General features: G+C 33.9%; 1 protein-coding gene across 2 annotated transcripts in view; it reads right to left on the minus strand.

Annotated features, from left to right (window-relative positions):
• Nucleotides 1-17,622: 17,622 nt before the first annotated feature.
• si:ch73-233f7.1 overlaps nt 17,623-24,527 on the minus strand; it is a 13,883-nt gene continuing 6,978 nt past the window's right edge. For both annotated transcript variants that reach the window (NM_001365181.1, NM_001365180.1), the window contains 3 exon segments: nt 17,623-18,464; nt 20,449-20,567; nt 24,176-24,234. In NM_001365181.1, coding sequence (NP_001352110.1) covers nt 18,112-18,464; nt 20,449-20,567; nt 24,176-24,234 — 531 coding nt within the window. In that variant the 3' untranslated portion in view covers nt 17,623-18,111.

Here is a 24,527-nt window from a genome sequence, read left to right on the forward strand (position 1 = left end):
TAGTTTATTTATTTATTTATTTATTTGTTTGTTTGTTTATTTGTTTGTTCATTTGTTCATTTGTTCATTCATTCATTCATTCATTCATTCATTCATTCATTCATTCATTCATTCATTCATTCATTCATTCATTCATTCTTTTATTTGTTTGTTTATTTATTCATTCATTTATTCAATTATTTATTCATTCATCCAATTATTTATTTTTTCCTAATTAAATCATGTATTTATTTATTTATTTATTTATTTATTTATTTATTTATTTATTATTTGTTTGTTCGTTCACTCATTTATTTATTTTCTTTTTGTAATTATTTGTTCATTCATTCATTTATATATTTATTTATTCATCTATTTATTCATGAATTTATTTGTGTATTTATTTATTTATTTATTTATTTATTTATTTATTTATTTATTTATTTATGTATTTATTTTATTATTTCTTTATTTCTTTATTCATTCCTTTATTTATTTATTTATTTATTTATTTATTTATTTATTTATTTATTTATTTATTTATTTATTTATTTATTTATTTATTTATTTATTTATGTATTTATGTGTTTATTTGTTTGCTTGTTTATTATTTATTAATTCATTATTTATTAATTCATTTTTGATTCGTTTATTTATTTATTTATTTACTCGTTCTTTCTTTCTTTCTTTCTTTCTTTCTTTCTTTCTTTCTTTCTTTCTTTCTTTCTTTCTTTCTTTCTTTCTTTCTTTCTTTCTTTAATAGTTTAGACATTTGACTACAGCTTTCTTTAGCAAACCAAAACAGATTAGTTAATCAATAAAATAGTAAACATTAAAATTAAATGAATACATAAAAACAGATAACTCACTTAGAAAATAAATAAATAAATCAATAAATTTTTCCCAAATAGTTTGTTTCCAACAGTGACTAGGAGTATAAAAAAAATGTCATTAAATTGTTAAAATACAAAGACTGTTTGTTTTTGCAATGGTATCACACATTATTTATGTATATATATATATATATATATATATATATATATATATATATATATATATATATATATATTTTTTTTTTTTTTTTTTTTTTTTTTTTTTTTTTTTTAATTATTATTTTATTATTATTTTTTTATTTATTTATTTTTTTTTTTACATAACACATTAATAACAAAAAAAAATGTTTGACCATCTGGGTCATTCAGTTTCATGAACCTTGAAATGAGGAGGTTTGTTGAAAAATATATTTACATAAATATTTATATTTACAAAATGTCTCAGAATACATATTGATCAACCCCAAGCCTCAAATCAAGTTTAGCTTAATAATACTAACAAAATTATGTGTGTAAATTGTTATTTATCAAGAGGATAAATAAAAATTTAATAAATAAATAAATAAATAAATGTTTGTTTGTTTTTATAGCATAAAACATTATGTTGTATATGTTAAGATATTTTTTACAGTCATTGGTTAATATGCTGTGCTTTTTCGACATCACTATGCAATTTACACTTTCAAAACTTTAGTACTTGTATGTTGTTTATTTTATATACTCAAAAACTGCTTATTTAGAAATCTGGTTGTCACCTTTTTTTTCAGAGTGAAATTGGACATTTCAATTTTTCAAGTGCTTGAAATATAGTTAATAAAGTTATTTCTAAACATATTTATGGAATAAATAGTTATTTAACAGCAATACCAATGTGGTAAATATGCAAGAAAATGCAGTATCGTTTCATGGTATAGAGTAAAATGTGAAGATTGTGTTGTGTGTATGTGTGTGTGTGTGTACATAAAATCCTTCAAACTGTATGAATGAACTGCATGACCCATTTACACGTTTGCTCCATATGCTTGGTGAAGTGTGATCAAGGCGACCTCTAGTGGTGTTTTGTGAGAATGATTTACCACAGAAGCTCCACATTTTTTAAATTGTCTAGTCTGCAATGGCCAATTATTTTTAATAAGAACATATAATACAAGATTTTTATTTTCCTTTAAAGATGCATAAGCTCCTATTAAACACCCTGCTTCTGGATAATCTCCACAAACTGATTAGCATCCCACAGCCCAAAAGTGGAAAATATAGAGGTCACTTTGGTTTGGAAAAGCTAAATTTCAGCACTATAAAACATGTTGTGTCATAACCTGTGCTGCTCTTGTGTATTTCTTAGTTTGAGTAAAATGTAAAACTAATTTAATACTTTTTAATTTCTACTAATCTTTATTTTGGTCAACAAAAAAGATTGAAACTGGGTAGAATGATGATATATACGTTGGCAGGAGATTGCTAAAGGTTTGAGACACATCAAAGCTACAAGGTTGAGTACAATCAAAGACATTTGTTTTCTATTCCAAACCATGTCTTTCTTCACCGCAAAGAAAACTAAATGCCTTCATTACAATGTTTGTCTTGTTTCTAGTCCAAAGTAACAAAAAAATTGTTAAATCAAGAAGCATCTTATAAAAAGGTTAAAATAATGAATAATAATGCATTAAAATTGAGTGAGTTTCCTTAAAACAAGCAAAAACATTTAATTAATTTCATAATATAATTTAAATTAAATAAACAAAAATAAACATGTCTTCATGGAACACAAACATTACCTGATATCCTAATGATTTTTGGTATATTATATTAATCATACAACAAATTTTTGGGCTATTTCCACAAATATACCTGTGCATTTTGACTGGTTTTGTGGTCCAGGGTCACAAATTAACACAAAAATAAGAAATTCCCAAATAATTACTTTAACCTCAGTGTAAAATATGTTGTGGTCTGCTAAAGTATTCATTGGCAAAGTTCATTTCTCCCTTGAGGTCTCTCAACAACTCGGCACATAATGATAGCACTTCCCTTTCACCAAAAGAGAAACAGCACAGGAAAGAAATGTGGGCTGCCCATACACACACACACACACTCACACACTAACACACACACACACACAAAAAACTGATCTGGGCCTGAAAAGGCTGGCCCACACTATAGGCCTTAGCAAAATGAATGTAGGCAGTCCGCAGGTGTGGGCTACTCACACAGAGCCCTTACAGTAAGCCACCTGGGCTAGCCTGCTCTGGGCCTGTTTAGATTTGGTGTGGGCTTGCCAGAGCCGCTGTAAAAGCAAAAAAGCCAGCACGGGTCCTGTACAGGCTGCTTTCGAAGCACTGGTTCATGAAGCTTAAAAACCTTTACCAAACTCTTGTTCTAAATCAGTGGTTTGTAAGCATGTTTAAAATTGGTAAGGTATAATGTAACTTCATTCATTACACTATTGCTGTTTTGGTTCGTTACACTATTGCTAGTGGTTCTCCACTGGGGATGATCAGTGTAATAGCTTAAATCCACATAAATCACATGGGTTTTTAACAAAATCCTTACAAATTTGCAGTCGTTTTAATAAACATTGATAAAATGAAAAGCAATAGTCAGTAATAACAGTTAATAGTTTCTTGTTGATTTGTTTAGCAGAGCCCACCATGGAACAAACAAAAGATAAGACTTAAAAACTCCACACAGAAATGCCAACTGACCCAGAAGAAAGGTCTTGACCCATATATATATATATATATATATATATATATATATATATATATATATATTGGTTGTTTCAGTTGTTTTCCCACCAATATCAGTGTATTTGCAAGGACAGCAGATAAGGGTCCAGGTTAATTTATCTAAAATATTAGTTACAGTGGCGTAGTGGATAGCACAATCGCCTTACAGCAAGAAGGTCACTTGTTCGAACCCCAGCTGGGTCAGTTGGCATTTCTGTGTGGAGTTTGCATGTTCTCCTCGTGCTGGCATGGGTTTCCTCCGGGCGCTTTAGTTTCCCCCACAGTCTAAACATGTGCGCTATAGGTGAATTGAACAAGCAGTAGTGTATGTGTGTGAATGCAAGAGTGTATGAGTGTTTCCCAGTGCTGTGTTGCGGCTGGAAGGGCATCCACTGCGAAAAAACCTATTCTGGAATAGTTGGCGGTTCATTCCACTGTGGCGACCCATGATTAATAAAGGGACTAAGCTGAAAAGAAAATGAATGAATGATAAATCTCCACTATAGTCTCTGTCTGAGTCTGAGTCTGCTGGCCTGAGACTGCTCTTGTGACACAGGACTTGTCGTGACAGGATGAGTAACACACCATTGGAATTGCCAAACATGTGGGAGAGCTTTGCTTTTGCATCACTATATTGTATAGTAATATGTTGCAGCTTAATATTAAAGGGATAGTTCATAAAATACGATTAAAATAAAATAACATTTAAAATAAAATAAATAAAAATATAAATAAATAAATAAATAAATAAATAAATAAATAAATAAAATAAAATTCGATCATAATTTACCTTAAACCTTCTGTTAAACACAAAAAGAGATATTTTGAAAAATGTTGGAAACCTGTAAACATTCACTTCCAGTGTTTGGTTTTCATACAATGGAAGTTAATGGTTACAGATTTTCAGCTTTCTTCTGAAAATCGTCTTTAGTGTTCAACAGAATAGATAAACTCATAAAGGTTTGGAACCACTTGAGGTGAGTTTTCACTTTTGGAGGAACTATGTCTTTAACATTGAACTGCAAATAGTGAAATATAATATAGCAGTACTCTTGCAATATATATATATATATATATATATATATATATATATATATATATATATATATATATATATATATATATATATATATATATATATATATATATATATATATATATATATATATATATATATATATATATATATATATATATATATATTCACAATAGCAATTCCTCTCACATCTTGCAATTCTAACTGTGCCTATTCATTTCAGTTGTATAAGTGGCAGACATGTACAGTTTTCACCATCACACTGATAACCTTTCTATAGTCATTCCTTCAGCATGAGCCACTGCAGAAAAACCACCTAACTGTACGATTATAAAAACATGCATGAATGAGAAAATAAACCACTGCGTGCTTGATGTTAAAAAGAGTTATTGAATGCAGCAAGCAGTGGAAAAGAACTCAGCGTTACTCATTCTGTCACGACAATATCTAAATGCAGAACTATTGAGAGCACGACAGCAGTGCCAGGCTCAGACTGGAGGTTATATCAGCATCAATCTTTAAGGATACCGCTCATCCTGATGGACCTTTAAAATTGTAAAGTAATTAGGGTTGAGTGATCGCCTGCTCACCTGATCCCACATGGAAAGAACAAATATGAGGATATTCAGTTGAAAGCAGAAGTTTACATACGCGGTATTAAAAAAAAAGTCAGATGCTACTGCGACTAAAATTTTTCTCTTTTAGATAAGTTAGGATTATCAAATGTGTTTCTGTTCGGCTTAGCAGAATAATAACAGAGATATTTGGTGAGAAATTGTTAAAACTTTTCTTGAAAGTCAAGTTTACACACAATAATATTATTCTGCCTCCGAAAAAGCTCAGATGGTTTTGAAAAAAAAAAATGTGCTTTAAGGACAATAGAGTGAATGTTTTGGAGTGGCCATCACAAAGCCCTGATCTCAATCCTATAGAAAATTTGTGGGCAGAGTTGAAAAAGCTTGTGCGAGCAAGACAGCCTACAAACCTGACTCCGTTACATCAATTCTGTCAGGAGGAATGGGCCAAAATTCCTTGTGGAGGGATACCCAAAACATTTGACCAAAGTTATACAGTTTAAAAGCAAAGCTAAAAATATCAAGGAAATGTGTGTAAACTTTTGACTGTCAAAAAAATAATAAAGAATTCTCAAAAAGAAATGCTCTCATTATTCTGACATTTAGCAAATGTTAACCATTTAGGTAATCCTAACGGACTTTTAAAAAGTAAATGTTTAGTATGATTTACCATCAGACATTAAGAAAAATGTTCCTTTTTTTTTTGTAAACTTCTGGTTTAAATTGTATGCACAAGGAAACCTGTATGCAGTATATGCGCACATACAGTTGAAGTCAGAATTATTAGCCCCCTTTTGATTTTTTTTTTCTCTTTTAAATATTTCCCAAATTATTTTTAACAGAGCAAGGACATTTTCACAGTATGTCTGATAATATTTTTTCTTCTGTAGAAAGTCTTAATTGTTTTATTTCGGCTAGAATAAAAGCAGTTTTTATTTTTTTAAAACCCAAATTTGGGACAAAATTATTAGCCCCTTTCAGCTATTTTTTTTTCGATAGTCTACAGCACAAACCATCGTTATACAATAACTGTATTTATTGTTATTACCCTAACCTGCCTAGTTAACCTTATTAACTTCATGAAGCCTTTAAATGTCACTTTAAGCTGTATAGAAGTGTCTTGGAAAATATCTAGTCAAATATAATTTACTGTCATCATGACAAAGAGAATATAAATCAGTTAATAGAAATAAGTTTTTAAAACTATTATGCTTAGAAATGTGCTGAAACAATCTTCCCTCCATTAAACAGAAATTGGGAAAAAAATAAACAGGGGCGCTAATTATTCAGGGGGGCTAATAATTCTGACTTCAACTGTATATGTTAATATATATTATGCATATATTCAAATATATGCCACATATAGGCAAAATTGAGGTTCATATATGTGCAAAAACAGGCCATATAAGTCTCCTGTATTGCTTCTTTATATCCACATATAAGCCCTATACATATAGGAAAACAGCCAATTTTCTACATGTCACATATATTAAAATCCTATATAATAACCTATATTAAAACATATGTTTATATAGGTTTTTTTTCCGTGTAGGATCCAATATGGTCCTGCTTTTAGTCCAGGGGTGTCCAAACTCAGTCCTGGAGGGCCTTTTTAGCTCTTACTTCAATTAAAGACACCTGATCCAGATACTTAAGGACAGAAAAGTTAATTAAAGTTTGTCTAGACAGAGTTCGGATGCTGCTGGTTTAGACATCTCTTTTTACTTTTTGACAAACACCTGAAGACGCCTCATATGCTTAAGTATAGCACTTCTGGTCACACTTTATTTTGATGGTCAGTTTGTAAATAAAGGTAAATTGCATTTACATGCCAACTAATTTTCATTAGATTATATGTAGACTGCTAGGGTTGGGGTTAGGGTTAGTGTAAGCTGATATGTATTTGCAAAATTTCTTATAGTCAGTAAATGTTTGTTGAAGAAGCAGTATCAGCAGATATTAAGCAGACAGTCTACTAATAATCAAAATAATCAAAATAAAGTGTTACTGCATTTCTTACACTAAACATCAAATACAAAACGCCTGAAAGTCTATCTAAACGCACTAGTTTATGTCTCAAGCGAAGGAAAAAATAAACAGCCAGGAGAAAAATGGATCAATATTTGGACCCGTGCATTAGTCTTAAAGTGACTGCAGCTTAAAAAAGGCTACCTCGGAAATAAAAACTGCTTGTAAGTTTTGTATTTTTGAATTGTCAAATGACTAGTGATGTGAATAAATGCATTCCTAAAAGCAGCATTTTAATTTCTCAAAGAGGAAAGCCCAAAGAGATGAATCACGGATACAGCAAATAAAAAAACATCCCTTCATCTTTGTAATTCAGGTCCGTTTTAACCTCCAAAAGCTACTTCCTAACATCCACCATTTTGATTTGTGTTCAACAGATGAAAAAGACTCAGTTGCGATTAAGATCCTTAAAGCAGGATTTGTGATTTCTGCACATTTTCAACCTGAAACAACCCAAAAACAGGATTGTTTACGTTTTGTTACTCCAGATTGAAGTAAAGTTGGTTTAATATTTGCACTATTATTTTTATTATTATAAAATTATACTATTATTCACTATTATTTAATATTTTCAGACTTTCTCCTTAATATTATTTCACAAAAATGTTCTTTGCAAATTCTAGATAGTGAAATCATATTAGCAGCCAATGACTATCAAAGTACAACATTGTTCACAGTCAATTAAATAGTACTAGTGTTGTTTTCAAGTCATACTTACATGTGAATTTAGACCAAATATTCAAAGTAGCCCAAACAAATTTTTACTGTTCAGAAATGAATGAATGTGCAAATATAAAAACAACTTTAACCCAATCTCATATTGTTCCTCAGTTTCTCTCTTCAGTTTGATTTATTATAACTTTTAGCAGTCTATCATACTCTAAAATGATTAGTACAGGCCAAAACATGATTACAATCAATCACTGTCAGCAGCAATAATCAGCAAAACATTCGAGTTTCCTTCAATTCAACAGTGTTTACATTCCAACTCAGGCTTATTACGAATATGTAACCAGGTCTACATTTCTGGGGACAGTGAAAAACGTAACTGGAGGTACGTCTGCTCTAAGTTTTTGTTTTTGCAAATCTGTCAGAAGCCGCTGTGTACGATTTTTGATGATTGTAAATTTCTCTCGCGCATCCTCTTCACTCCTAAATCCACCAGACGGCGCAATATGCACCTCAGCTGACCAGACCCACCCACCCCATCACCTTTACCCAATTAAAAGTGCTTCTAAAAAGCAACATATAAATTTAGATTAATTTAACCATGTTTTCAGCCTGTTGTTTATTTATTTATTTACCTGGTTTCTGGAAGCGTTCTTCTCGAACGTCATTTTCGCGATCAACTTCGCTTCATTTCCTTAGTCCATCAGCATACACAGCAAACCACTGGGCAATCTGGTAACACCGGAAAAGCCATCTGTACAGAGGTAAGCAGCCAGCTGGTAGCGCTAAAAGGAACAGAAGCCATCGTCAGCATCAAACCGCCCGTAGCGTTCATTTCAAAGATGAAATGCAGCCATACGTACCTCTGGCTACATATTTTGCGCTCTCCAGAAATATAAAAAGGTGTACATATTCACAATGAGCCTGTGAAGTTACTTTCCATTCCATTCCCACTGAAAGATTGAGGTAAAGTTGGTTTAACATTCGCACATTCCTTAATTTTCGAACAAGACAACTTGTGTCCCTATATTGTTTGATGCACCATGCTAATTTGAATATTCAGCTTGAAATCGCATGTAAGTATGACTTCAAAACAACATTAGCACTATTTAATTGACTCTAAACAACTTTGATAGTCATTGATTTACATTGAACTTGAAAAAAATACTTTGCTGCAGCCTACTATTAAGGAGAACGTCTGAATATGCAAATATAAAACAACTTTACCTCAATTCCCCTCAGAACTGCTGGGCTCATGTCAGTCAAAGCCACCTAATTAATATTCATGAGCAAAGTTCTCAAGTTTCCATGGTGAGATTATTCACAATCTGAAAGCGTGTCATAGCATCAAACTGCCCCGTAGCGTTCGTTTCAAAGACAAAACGCAGTCATACCTACCTCTGGCTACATAATTTGCGCTCTCCAGAAATATAGACAGGTGTACATATCCACAATGAGCCTGCAAAGTTACTTTCCATTCCATTCCCACTGACAGATTGAGGTAAAGTTGGTTTAACATTCGCACATTCCTTCATTTTCGAACAACAAGACAACTTGTGTCCCTATATTGTTTGATGCACCATGCTAATTTGAATATTCAGCTTGAAATCGCGTGTAAGTGTGACTTCAAAACAACATTAGCACTATTTAATTGACTCTAAACAACTTTGATAGTCATTGATTTACATTGAATTTGAAAATAATACTTTGCTGCAGCCTACTATTAAGGAGAACGTCTGAATATGCAAATATAAAACAACTTTACCTCAATTCCCCTCAGAACTGCTGGGCTCATGTCAGTCAAAGCCACCTAATTAATATTCATGAGCAAAGTTCTCAGGTTTCCATGGCGAGATTATTCGCATTTCTGAAAGCGTGTCATAGCATTAAACCGCCCCGTAGTGTTCGTTTCAAAGATGAAATGCAGTCATACGTACCTCTGGCTACATAATTTGCGCTCTCCAGAAACATAGACATGGGTACTTATCCACAATAAGCCTGCAAAGTTACTTTCCATTCCATTCCCACTGACAGATTGAGGTAAAGTTGGTTTAACATTCGCACATTCCTTCATTTTCGAACAACAAGACAACTTGTGTCCCTAAATTGTTTGATGCACCACGCTAATTTGAATATTCAGCTTAAAACAACATTAGCACTATTTAATTAACTCTGAACAACTTTGATGGTCATTGATTTACATTGAATTAAAAAAAATAATACTTTGCTGCAGTCTATTATTAATGAGAAAGTCCTCAATTCGCCTCAGATTGAACTGCTGGGCGCATGTCTGTCAAAGCCTCCTAATTAATATTCATGAGCAAAGTTCTCAAATTTCCATGGCGAGATAGTTCCCACTTCTGAAAGCGTGTCATTGTTTGAACGTGACTCTGCGCTGTAAAGCTGCTCTCCTCTAATTCCTGATCTGTAGTCTGGAGAGGGACATGTCTAAATTGCTCATCTCCTCACCTCCGGTTCACGGGCCCTCAGAGAGATGAACTTCGATTTAGAGAAGTGTGTTAGCGCCATGGAGACCGTTTCTTCATTAACGTTTGTAATCTGAAAGGACACACGGCAAAACCTAATTACCCCTCTCAACTGGGCGATACTCATCTATTGACATTCTGAACTCATTTCCCCGGGAAATTAAAATGGAAAGGGCGCGCGAGAGATTGCGTCCAGGTGTGGCATTTTCAGGGGGAGCCCGATATTCCCCCTGTGGGCCCGTCTGTTTTCCCCGTCTTTAATTAAAATGATATTTAGACGACGGAGTTTTGTGTTTGTTTAGTTAATGAACCAAGTCTATTCTCCGTGGGAGGAAAGAGGGAATATAAGAAAGCTCATTAGCATATGTTAGCATTTGCGATGTTTACTCGGTGCGTGCAAGAGTGGCCTGAGTCATTTTTTTCTCCTCCTTTGTGCCGAGAAATGTCTTTCGCAGGCGACTATGTAAAGATAAGAGACGAGAATTAATTAGTACAACACAGAGGTATTCGGTTTGCAGTCCAACAATTGGCATTGCTGCAATATTATGGGCTACTTTGGGAATTTCGGATGGGTTGTAGATTTTTAACAGGTTTATTTCTGAAATATAAATATAATCAGGGTTCTTAAACCTTTTACAACTTCAAATTCCAGCCCTATTCAAGCACTTTCAAGGTGCAATTTATGCTTTTCCAGCACCTAACAACCACGCACGGTAAATTACGTTTATATATGCTGCTGAATCCGATTGTGCTATTTAAAAAAAACAACAACATGACATTTCAATTTAAACTGTTGAATACTTTGGAGCATACATTTATTGGGATATTTCAACCAAAAATGGTAAAAAAAAAAAAAAATAAATAAAAAAGTTATTGGATGGAATATCTTAAGTTTGGTCTCTTCCTACCTAAAGTTGATATCTCAAAAATGAGCTCACAGTCAGATTTTGTTTGGGTGTAGTAGCAAGTTAACATGTCTGTTTCAAACCATTCCTGAGTACTTCGTTTGGCGTTTTAGGTGCAAATATGCATTCTGTGTGAATATCTGCTACATATGCGCATGCTGGGAACATTTTGCAATAATTTTAAATTCAAGCAGGTTCAAGCACCTTGTCTAAAATCCAAGCACTTTCCTAACCTTGAAAACACTCTGATTAAAAATCAAGCATTTTCCAGGATTTCCAGCACCCGTACGAACCCTGTATAATAAACATCATATCTGAATTATAAAGCGAATTGGTGACAAGTTGATGCAACTTAAAGCACATAATTATTTAAAAATTCACCTCTGAGGAATACATTATTTATGTTGTAGTTATAGATATAAACACCAAAATATTCTAGTGTTTAGAAATAATGGTAACACTTTACAACAAGGGCAGCACGGTGGCTCTGTTCTTAGCAATGTGCCCTCACAGTAAGAATGTTGCTTGTTCGAGTCCTAGCTAGGCCAGTTGTCATTTCTGTGTGGAGTTTGCATGTTCTCCCTGTGTTGGCGTGAGCGTCCTCTGGTTGCTCCAGGTTTCCCACAGTTCCAACACATGTGCCATAGAGGAATTGATGAACTAAATTGGCTGTAGTGTATGAGTGTGAAGGGCATCCGATGTATAAAACATATGCTGGAATAGTTGGCGGTTCATTCCGCTGTGGCGACCTCTGAAATAGAGACTAAGCCGAAGGAAAATGAATTAACCTATCAATAAGGTATTAGTTAACGTTAGTTAATGAAACTTGAACATTGAACATTTAGTGTTTGTTCATGTTAGTTAATGAAAATACATTGTTGTTCATTGTTTGTTTATGTTAACTCAAAGTGCATTAACTAATGCTAACAAGCACGAGTTCATATTTTAATAATGCATTCGTCAATGTTGAACTATGTTAAATAAATGCTGTGTTGTTCATTATTAGTTCATGTCAGTAAATACACTTACCGGCCACTTTATTAGGTACACCGGTCCAACTGCTAATTTCTAATCAGCCAATCACATAGCAGCAACTCAATGCATTTAGGCGTGTAAACACGGTCAAGACGATCTGCTGCAGTTCAAACTGAACATCAGAATGGGAAAGAAAAGGGATTTAAGTGACTTTGAACGTGCTCCTGTCAGCTAAAAACAGGAAACTGAGGCTACAATTCACACAGGCTCACCAAAATTGGCCAATAGAGGATTAAGGAAACGTTGCCTGGTCTGATGAGTCGGCTGTGACATTCAAATAAAAGTGTCAGAATTTGGCATCAACAACATGAAAGCATGGATTCATCCTGCCTTTTATCAATGGTTCAGGCTGGGGGTGGCGGTGTAATGGTGTGGGGGAGATTTTCTTGGCACACTTTGGGCACATCAGTACCAATAGAGCATCGTGCCAATGCCACAGCCTACCTGAGTATTGTTGCTGACCATGTCCATCCCTTTATGACCACAGTGTACCCATCTTCTGACAGTTTCTCCCAGCAGCATAAAGAATGAATCATCTCAGACTGGTTTCTTGAACATGACAATGAGTTCACTGTACTCAAATGGCCTCCACAGTCACCAGAGCTCAATCCAATAGAGCACCTTTGGAATGTGGTGGAACGGGAGATCTGCAGCAACTGTGTGATGCTATCATGTCAATAAGGACCAAAATCTCTGAGGAATATTCAACAGTGCCTTGTTGAATCTATGCCACGAAGGATTAAGGCAGATCTGAAGGCAACCTCCTGGTGTAAGGTGTGCCTAATAAAGTGGCCAGTGAGTGTATTTAAGGTCGGAAAATGTTTCTATTTTATTTTGACCTATTGTCATTCTCTTTAAATGCTCTAAATGATAAGTTCCTTGAAATCTGAACACATTTTATGAGTAGTTTCATTCATTTTCTTGTCGGCTTAGTCCCTTTATTAAACCAGGGTGGCCACAGCGGAATGAACCGCCAACTTATCCAGCACGTTTTTACGCAGCAGATGCAACCCATCTCTGGGAAACTTTATGAGTAGTTTATTTAATATAATATAATAACCTCATATAATTGGTAAAAACCCTGTGATAGATTTTCTCTTCATTTTTCTTCAGAGTTTTACACAATGCACTCTGTCTTACTACTTTACCAAACAGAAAAAATAGCTGCCTTCATTTTTAATCAGCCATTTCAACCTACAATACATTGAAATGACTTAACATCTGAAGACTATAGATGAAATATAGATAACTTATTTTAATAAGTTAAATTAGCATACAAACATTTGTTATCATGACTTATTGCGATGTGCACATTTATCCTTTATTAAACGTCAGGAAAGTGGTGCAAGAGTTTTTTTTTTTTCATTTCCAACACACTAAAGCCAGTTTAAAAAAAAAAAAAATATATATATATATATATATATATATATATATATATATATATATATATATATATATATATATATATATATATATATATTAAACACACAAACACAGTTTTATTTCAGAAAAAAATATTTAATTCTCATATTTTTATGTACATATTTGGAATGAATGGACGTTCACATCCTGCTCTCTTATAGGAGGCAGTAACGTGTGTCTAAATGCAGATCCAGTCATTCCTACATGATTATTCACATCGAACAAATCCATTTGATTTGGTGATCATCCACACTCTCCGCAGACCCGAAACCCAGCCACATCATGACCACCATGCTGATTTATGCGCTCGCGCTATGTGCAAAAGGCGTGTAATAATCACATTTTGGCTGAAATGATTGTCAAAGAAACAACAGTAGGAAAATATAAAAATAATAACCGTATTCATTATTGTATTATATGGCTGCTCTAGTGGCATTTGGGTCTCAAACAAAGAAGATGCCATTAAAAAATAATTAAAACAGATGAATATATATGTCCATCGTATAACAGGACAAATATGTATTCATTGGGATCATAAGAGCCGTTCTCATCTTAACTGAGCTGTACAGACATATTCAATTCCTTTAAATATGCTTATTGTCAGAAGAAAAGTCCAGAAGTTCCTCTCCTGAAGAACAGGGCTTTACAGTAAAGCATGACAAGTTAAATGCCTTCTCCAGCTAACACAGAACATTCTTCCTGTAGAATTAATATTTAATGAATGTTTGTTTAAAGTCATCTGGCCTTTAATAATGAAAACATCAGCACATGCTGTAAAAAGGGTTTATTTACTTTACTTAACAGGTTTACTCTATTGCAGAGGTGGGCAAACTCTGTCCTGAAAGCCTGGTGTTAAAGGCTGATTTATACTTCTGCTTCAAACGCCGGCGTATGCTACGGTGCTGACGCATAGCCCTTCGCCGTGGCCGTCGGCGTCGCTGACGTGCACCTCTCAAAAAATGTAACTACACGTCGCAACGACACGTAGCGCAGGCCCTGTGATTGGTCGGCTTGGTAGAGCTGATGAGTCTGGGCGGGACCGAGAGCCGCGTGAATGGTGCGAGCCTGATGGAGCAATTGTTTACAAGTGTGGAGTCCCGTGAAGGAGCTCCGGATGGAAAGTTTTGTTTTGTGTTTAGCTCATAGTTAAAATTGTTGCACGTCCTCTGGTTACTGCCTCAAAATGAGCGAGTTTGAGCCACTTGTACATCCCGGAAGTGTTCAGGAAAACAAAACAGCAGCGAAGAAACTCGACACAGAGGAACTTTTACACCGTTGCATGCACCGTGGGTTACGCCAGTCACTTGACGCAGAATTCTAAACCAGGCTTTAGAGATATGCACGGGACTAAATTTTGATTCCCGCTCCCGCCAGGTTTTTGCCCAAAGCCAGCATTTGTTGTCCTGCTATCCGCCGCGCCCCGTTTTCTACCCACCATCCAGCTATACAGAGTCCAGACAGCCTATAACAATCTGTCTGTACACACACACACACACACACATAAGCACCAAGCAAGTGACACACAAACAGCGTGACGCTCTCTCTCATACACACACACACACACACACAGAGAGAGAGAGTAAGAACAAAGCTTTCTCTCCAACACAATCTCACAGCAATTCGTAACTTTTTGATTTAGTTGCTAATTCGTATGAATTCGTACAATCTAATTTGTAAAATTTAGAACGATTTGCTCATCCCCCAATGACGTTTGGGTTTAGGGGTGTGGTTAGGTGCCACGCCTCCTTTTTAAAACCATACAATTTCGTACGACTGAACTCGTATGAATTAGCCACTAAACTAGCAAAACGTAAAATACTTGCGTATTCTTGTGAGATCAGGCTGCTCTCATTCCTGCACACAGAGACACACATAGACGGCAACAAACAAGCTAAACACAGCATCACGCTGTCTAATCCACACACATATATACGCGTGCTCGCTCGCTCGGGAGTTAGACCGCCCGCTCCCATCTAATCTTACACCAGTTACCGACCGCTCCAGCAACTTATTCCCGCGCCACAAAAAATCTGGTCGGGTCCCGCAGTATAGCAGTGGGAATGCAGACCTCTGGTGTCCTGCATAGTTTGGGTCTGACACATTTGAACAAAGATAGTGTCTTTAAGATCACTATAAATCTATGAGCAGGTGTGTTTGATTAGAGTTGGAGCTAAACTATGCACCAGGCTTTCAGGACCGAGTTTGCCCACCTCTGCTCTATTACCTTAACAGCAACAGGTTGACTTTACTTAGAGAAGCGAGTAAACCCGTAGCAAGTTGGAACTGTTAAGTTGATTTAACATGCAAACTCCACACAGAAATGCCAACTAGCCTAGCCGGGACTCGAACCAGTGACCTTCTTGCTGCGAGGCCCACTTGAAAATTATTTGAAAAAAGAATTAAAATTTCACAGGAGGGCTATTATTTTGTAGATATGAGCGTACAAATATGGAAATCGTAGGAGGGATATTTAAAAACGTGATCATTTCTGAAAGTATTAATGTCACAGGCAGAACGCAAAGTGTGCTAATCATAAAATAATCAACCTTAAAAACCCATCTCCTCGCACACTGAATGGCTGGAGTTGCATTGCATGTGCGTTACGCATCAGACGCTCTGAGACTACACTGCAAAAACATCCGTGAATAAACAGTTTTCCATATTTTGTGATTCATGTTTTATTTTTCCCCATTTATTTATGCTTTGAATTGCATTATGATACCTTTAAACCATGAAAGGTTAGAAAAAAGTGACTTTTATGAACATTTTTAACAGTTTAAAATGAAATAATGTCTGGGTTGGTGTTGTACATCACGCTACAAACACCTTGTAATAAACTGCCAGTACATTTTCTCTTATTTTACAGCAGGGCTATTCAATTAAAAAATTTAAAAAGCATCCTAAATAAGAGGCCGGTGAGATATGACTTGCAATATGAATGATGACACAACAGCATATAAAAGGCCGCATGGTATATTTTTGTTCCTTAAGACACCCACGTTGGATTTTTCTACATTAATTGTTGATAAGTTGAATCTTGAAACTACATAACATCAGTGCATTGTACATTGTGGCTTTTTTTTTTTACAAACATATTCAAATGTTGTATTTCAAAGCACAACAAAAGCAGTGCATTGCTAAAGTAGGCTTCCTCTACATTCAGACACATTCATATGTTATGTTTTAAACTGCGCAACAATTATAGATTTTGGTTGTGCGATTATAGTCTAAAGAATAATCCTGGTTTCACTGTTAACACGTCTTACGTAAAGCTTTATATTAGCTAAGTAGTTCAATGAACTGTTGTTGTCATCAGCGTTCATACATATATAATTATTTTAATCATTTGTAATAATTCATCTAATATCTTTTGTTTACCTTGCACTGAAAGCCACGCTATAGTGTGAGATGTTTTGTATTGGGCGTCGCTCTGCTTGCGCACGAATTTTTGCATATATTCTTACATTGAAACTTGAGCACGGAAAAACGCGATATGTGAACGGCGAACTGCTTTGGTTAATATCATGTGTGTGTGCGCGCGTATTAGCCTGGTGTATAAGCTCGGAACTTTAAACGCGCGCACAGTTGGCATAACTTTGCTTATTTGCAGCAGTTTCGTTCTGTGCAACAGAAACACCAGCCTGATCTCATGAGAAAATGTATTTTACGTTTTGTCAGTTTTGTGGCTAATTCGTACGAGTTCAGTTGTACGAAATTGTACGATTTTAAAAAAGGAGACGTGGCACCCAACCACACCCCTAAACCCAACCGTCATTGGGTCATGAGCATGATCGTACTAAATTGTACGAATTAGATTGTAAAAATTCATACGAAAATCAAAAAGTTACGAATTGTCATGAGATTGTGTTGGAAATGCGGCATTGAGAAGCCTTTACGATTAATTAATCGTGACAATTTAAAGAGTAGTTAATAGTGAAATCGGCTAATCGTTACATTCCTAATAATGATATCAGTGCATTGTACAGATGTGTTCGGCTGCTCGCACCACTCGTTTAATGTTACGTGACTCACGCAGCTCATGCTGTATTACACAGACGCACTTAACTTCATAACAATTTTTCAATTTCACACTATTTGGCGAGCTTGAACAAATTGCCTCAGGGGCCAAGTTTGGCCCGCCGATTGAATAGCCCTGTTTTACAAACCTATTTCTCTATTAATTATTTCTTAAACTACTAAAATCTCAATAAAAGTCACTTTGTTAATCTGTGGAGTTGAATTTTCAACATCAAAAGTCGACAGAGCAGAGATTAACATCCCATAATGCAATTCACAAGCGTAAATAAACACTGAAACTGTTCATAAACCGATCTATTTTACAGTGTGTACATGACGATGAGTGCTATGCTTTGGTACTAATCATAATTATAGTCACTCTTCTTGTTGTCATCTGATTTTATTCATTATACAAGTCATTGTTGATGACCTCGGCCCCCGTGTCGTCCCGCGGGTCGAAGCTGCTAGGAGAGATGAACCTACGCTTTTTCCCGAAGGTGGAGAAGGAGTTGTGGACGTGGAGCTCGCTGCGGTGGCTGGGCCTCAGGGTGCAGAAGCCGGACGGGGTGCCGGGGATGTAGACGTTGTGCTGGTAGTCGGGCGGAGGGTTTGGGTGGCTCTGCGCTGTGGCCTGCTGTTGCTGCTGCTGCTGTTGGAGGTGGTGTTGGTTTTGGGTGGGGTTGTGTTGAGGAGTATAGTGAGGCGTCCAGGCTCTCTGAGAAACGCCACCTGCTGGAGACTGATTCCGGTACTCTGAATAGATTAAATAAAGGAGAAAAAGAGCAGAGTTTGAACCAGTAAAGCTATACTCATATAATATAAATATATATTTCTGCTGTTTGTTTAAACTACTTATTTGAAATAAGCTGAATGAATTATTATTGAGTTTTTTTGGGGGGACAACTTATATTTGTAAAAAAAAAAATTAATTAATTTGTGTTGGGAGAACATGAAGGAATTTTGTGGATCCCTGCATTTTTACGGTGTACGCTCAAAACAATGATGTTTGTTCAACTTAAAATGAGTCGGAACAACACAATTCTTATGAGTTTTTTTTTGGGGACAACTTAAATGTTTTATGTTCAAAGTAAAAAATAAGTTAAGTTAAATCCTTCTTGTTGTCTAAACACAAATCGAATGTGTGGAGCCCTGATTTTTTACAATGTATAGTGCTTCTCTAATGATTTTTTTAAAACTAGTATTGTGAAATTTTTTGAAAAAATTAAGAATGCTTAATGAAGTAATATTCAATTTTTAGTCACATGATCCTTCAGAATCAATTTAATATGCATATTTGAGACAATGATCCAATATCATTTAAAAGGTTTAAAAAGTAACAACAACAATAATAAAACACATGCACACTATAATAATAATAATAATAATAATAATAATAATAATAATAATAATAATAATAATAATAAATAAGTATCCTGATTGTATTAAATACTGACTGAATGTCATGTATAATATATATAATAGATTTTTTTTATTTAAATAAAATCCCAGAAACTGTATAATAACATAAAATAATGATAGATATAAAAAAGAACTGATATTTTAATTTTATATTTTTAAATTATATATATATATATATATATATATATATATATATATATATATATATATATATATATATATATATATATATATATATATATATATACACACACACACACACTTTTTATGAATACACAATAAATTAAGTCGTTTTAAACATAATAATAATTTATATCAATTTATTATAATACTTTGATAAATTACTTGTAATTTAGATGAACATAAGAAATTTCTTTCAAAATTTTTTTAAAATGATCCAACATAAGAAATGTAAAATAGTCAATTTTATTCTAAAGTTTTTTTTTTTTTCTTAAAGAAAAATGGAAAAACTGCCTGTAGTCGAAATAAAGCAAATAAGACGGTCTCCGGAAGAAAAAATATTATCAGACATGCTGTGAAAATTTTCTTGCTCTGTTAAACATCATTTGGTAAATATTTAAAATAGAAAAAAAAATCAAATGGAGGCGAATAATTCTGAAATTATTAACTGTATATATATACACACACACACACACATATATATATATATTTTTAGTTTTAGTTTTTAGTTTTTACGCAGCGTATGCCCTTCCATCCGCAACCCATTTCTGGGAAACATCCACACTCACATTCACACCCACACTCATACACTACGGACAATTTAGCCTATCCAATTCACCTGTACCGCATGTCTTTGGACTGTGGGGGAAACCGGAGCACCCGGAGGAAACCCACGCGAAGGCAGGGAGAACATGCAAACTCCACACAGAAATGCCAACTGAGCCTGTGAGGCTACAGCACTACCTACTGCGCCACTGCCTCGCCAATATATATATATATATATATATATATATATATATATATATATATATATATATATATATATGTAGTATGTCTTTGTTTGTTATTAATTTGTTTATAATCATATTTTTTATTCTGATTTGTCATTTTGCATAGGTATTACCTGTTATATTTGAGAAATGTTTCATAAAAATACAGTTAAAATAACTAATTTAAAAGAAAGTAATGTGATATAAATAAGTTATGATTTAAAGTGCTGTTTCTACCCATGCATTTCACACAAAACAATATTTGAATGAACCTATACCTTGTTGAATATCCTGTTTTACTGACGAATATATCGGATTATTTGTTTGCTATATTTGACAATGTGACAGAGCCCAGTAACGTGACCTACCTTTGGAGCGTGTTCCCCAGGTCCAGTACTGTCCTGCAGCCATCTGACCCATATAATGCTCTGGTTCAGCCTGCATGGCTTTACGCACCAGAGTGCCGTCCATATTTATGGAGTTACAACTGCAAACAGAAGATGATGATGAGAAATTAGGCCAACCTGAGATATAGATAGATATTTTAATAATCCAGAGCATGCGATCAACAAATTCATGCATGAAAGATCTTATCTCTACACGATGAAACCTCATTTGGAAATAACTCAAGTTAAAAAACACACACACTGTAAAACCCAACAGTCAACTTTATCAAATGAAATGAGTGTAGCCGACTCAAAACGTACTAAAAGTTAATTCTACTCATTTGAAAAGAGTTTTGAACTCAATTAATTGATTAAATACGTCATTACTTCAACTTAAATGAAGTAAGTTCACAGTACTCATATAGATTAGTTTTTTTAACTCAAATGGCTTGTTGTAATCGGTTTCCTCAAACGGTTTGAGTTGACTTAACTTATTGGGTTTCACAATACTCAGTTGGTTTGAGTTCTCTTCAATTATTTGTTTTTACTGTGCTCAAATTGCTTCATTTACTCAAACTGATTAAGTTTATAGTACTCATGAGGATCAAACGATTTGAGTTACTTTAACATTTTGGGTTTTACACTGTAAAAAGTGATTAGTTACTTAAAGCGAGTAAACTAATTCCCTTAAAAAAAAACAAGTTGACTTTAAAAATATAATGTAAGTAAACCCATTGTAACTTGCAATTGTTAAGTTAACATTTTTTTTTTAATTATGCAAATTGTATTTTTTTTTTATAAATGTAAACTAATCACTTTTTTTCCAATGCACATTTATTTTATTTTTATTCTTTCAGCTTTTCTGTATCCAGCAAAATGACAGCAAACAGGGGTGGCAAATGCCAGAAGGGCCGGACCATTTTTTTAAAATGTGGGCCGGTCAATTTTTATTTTTTTTTAATTATTATTTTTTATATGTATTGTTTTTACATGCAGGCAGCTTTTATCTCGTGCAACATGTGAATATTATGACGACGTTGATGATGGTAATAATAGTAATAATAATAATAATAATAATAGTAAATGTTAAGCATGTGGCCCAATCGGTGATGGTTTCGAGATGGGCCGACTCAATCAAAGGTTACGCGGACATAATCAAAATCTGGCAAGAATGTCTAACAAACAGTACGTATGGTAATGTGGGTTGGTGTGGCTATAGTGCCAGGGCTGAATTTTTGTCCCAGTCCGTCCCTGACAGCAAATAAAACAAATCTGCTCTTCCAGACTCCAGTGTCTTCTAAATTCAACACAGGCTATACTTGTAGATTTTATAGATTTAATGAAGCACCAAATATGAAATATTGTAATCGCTGCAGTAATTATTTTTTAAAAATTTGACGTGCTAAAATAGTCTGACAGTGTAAAAAAGGATTAGCTGAAAAAGTGAGTACAAGAAGCATAATTATAAAAATTAAGTCAGCTTAACAGTTTCAAGTTACAATGGGTTTACTCACATTATTTTTGTAAAGTCAACGTCTTGCTTTTAAGGCAATTGGTTTACTCACTTTAAGTAACTAATCACCTTTTACAGTGTAATGCATGCAATAAATTAGTTTAAAATGTGTTTTTATTTCTATAAAATGCAAAGAGTTTGAATGCTAAAAAGATTTTGTGATTGTTTTTGTCTTCTGCTCACCAAGACTGCATGTTTCTTCTAAAAAATACAACTGAAACAGCAAAATCTGTATTATTTATATTTAATATATGTAAACCACTTTATTCTAATCATTGTAACTTTATAAATGTCTTTAATGTCATTTTTGATTAATTTAACATTTAATTTTTAAACAAAATTGTAAACTATCGCCGTTTCCACACAAATGTGATGAAATGTTTTCAAGATGTGCAATAAGAAATGTTTCCTAAGCAGCAAATCAGCATAATAATTCAATTATTAATGCATTCAATTATTAATGATGCTGGAAATTCAGCTTTGACGTCATAAATGACGTTTCAAATATAAGTGCAGTTTTGGTGTGCAGAGAAAAGGCATGAATAAATTACATTTAAAACTTTTGAGCATTGAGCTATTCAGCAGATATCACATTAGAGCAGAGATCCCCAAACTAGGGCACGCAGGCCAAAGTGGGCCCATGGTAACCATTGATTTGGCTCTCTTGAGAACAGAGGAAGAATAATAGAGGTGGTTTAAGGATTGTCAATTCAAATCTAATGTGTTTTGTTTATTGTTAAGAGCTAAGTGAAATGAAATGGTGTAAATTACTCGGATTTAGTTTATTTGTGCATACTGTCACCCGATGGATAGGGGACAAATCAAGTCAAAGGCAGATTCTGCTTGACTAGTGTATTCAGCATTGCACTCCATTGTTATAAATGTGATTGCTCATATTTTTATTGCAATTAGTTATCAATATAAATGTTATACTGCATCAGTTAATACGGTTTAGAGCAGTGGTTCTCAAACTTTTTTCACCAAGCACCACCTCAGATTGTCCCTCCGAGTACCACCATAATGACCAGTATTGAAATACAGTAGCGTAGTAGGCAGCTACAACTCTGCAGTTTAAAATCGTGACAGATTAACTATTATTATGAAGAATTTTTATTATTATCAGCCACTTTAAACATAATAAATAGTTTGAACATTAACACTGTACTGTGCTTATATGTAAAAAAATAAATAAATAAAATGAAAAAAAAATGTCAACGTTTAAATTAAAACTTGTTATTTAAAAGTTTATTAAAAATGGTAGGCTATACTGTATTAAAAGTAAAAAAAAATTATATATGTATATATTATTATATATATATATATATATATATATATATATATATATATATATATATATATATATATATATATATATATATATATATATATATATATATAATCTGTATTTAAATGTAAAGTGTTAACCTATAGTAACCTATTCATCAAAACCTGGAAATGTTGCTTGGACCTCATAAATATAGGCTATATGTCATCATATTCATATATGAACCATTTTGGATAAATTTTGAAATATATGTTGCATATACATATGACATTGATATTGGATTACTCTGTGTACCACTAGAAGGAAGCCTGCGTACCACTAGAGGTTCACGAACCACAGTTTGAGTTAGAGGAATGTTTTCGGTGACACTTTAGTTTAGGTCATGCTAATTACTACTGCTTATTACCTGCCTATTATTAAGACATTCGCTGTTCATTAGTAGTTATAAATCTTATTCTGCATCCCTCATCCCAAAGCCTAAACCCAACTTCTACCTTACTAACAATTCATAAACAGCTAATTAGTAGTTGATTAAGCTAGTAGAATTAGTCAATGGTTTGTTAATACTATAAACTGTGATCTAACTTAAAGTGTTCCCATGTTTTCTAATAAATTATGAATTTACCCATGGAAACCTCAATGTAAAATAGTTTGATTGGTTTATTTTCGCCCATGGCTTTCAGTGATATTTGGTTTTTGGCCCCTTATATGAAAAAGTTTGGGCACCCCTGCATTAGCTGTAATAAGTGAATGTATTCCTGGGATTTGAACTGATGATCGTTCTGCATCTGCTGCGATCCTCTGTTTGTTCAGCACTGTATTTATAACATTGTGTTATTATTAATAAATAATAATCATTTCTGTGGTGTGTGTATACCGAATGATAGACAATAAAGAAATGTGTGTTTTACCTTTTCACAGATGATGTTTGATTTTTGGTCAGGGCCCAGTCGGTGTTTGCTTGTTTCAGCTGCAACACAAAACATTGACGTGTGAAGAAGAAGAAATATGGAGGAGACCACATCTTGGAAATGCTTTCATAACTTTAAACAGCAAAAATCAGTCCAAGACATTCGACAAATGAGGAAAAAATATTAAAAATATTAAAAAGCCTTAATTGACATGGCAATTCAGATTTTTAAAATCATTTTGAATAATTTTTTCTACATTTTTTAAGTGCCTTCGACTAATTTAGGTTGTTTATTCTGATGGATTCCTTACCCAAAGAGCACTGACGCATTATTTAAGGTACTTTTTGTTTGA

This window comes from Danio rerio, chromosome 14 (genome assembly GCF_049306965.1).
Source record: "Danio rerio strain Tuebingen ecotype United States chromosome 14, GRCz12tu, whole genome shotgun sequence".
Taxonomy (NCBI): domain Eukaryota; kingdom Metazoa; phylum Chordata; class Actinopteri; order Cypriniformes; family Danionidae; genus Danio; species Danio rerio.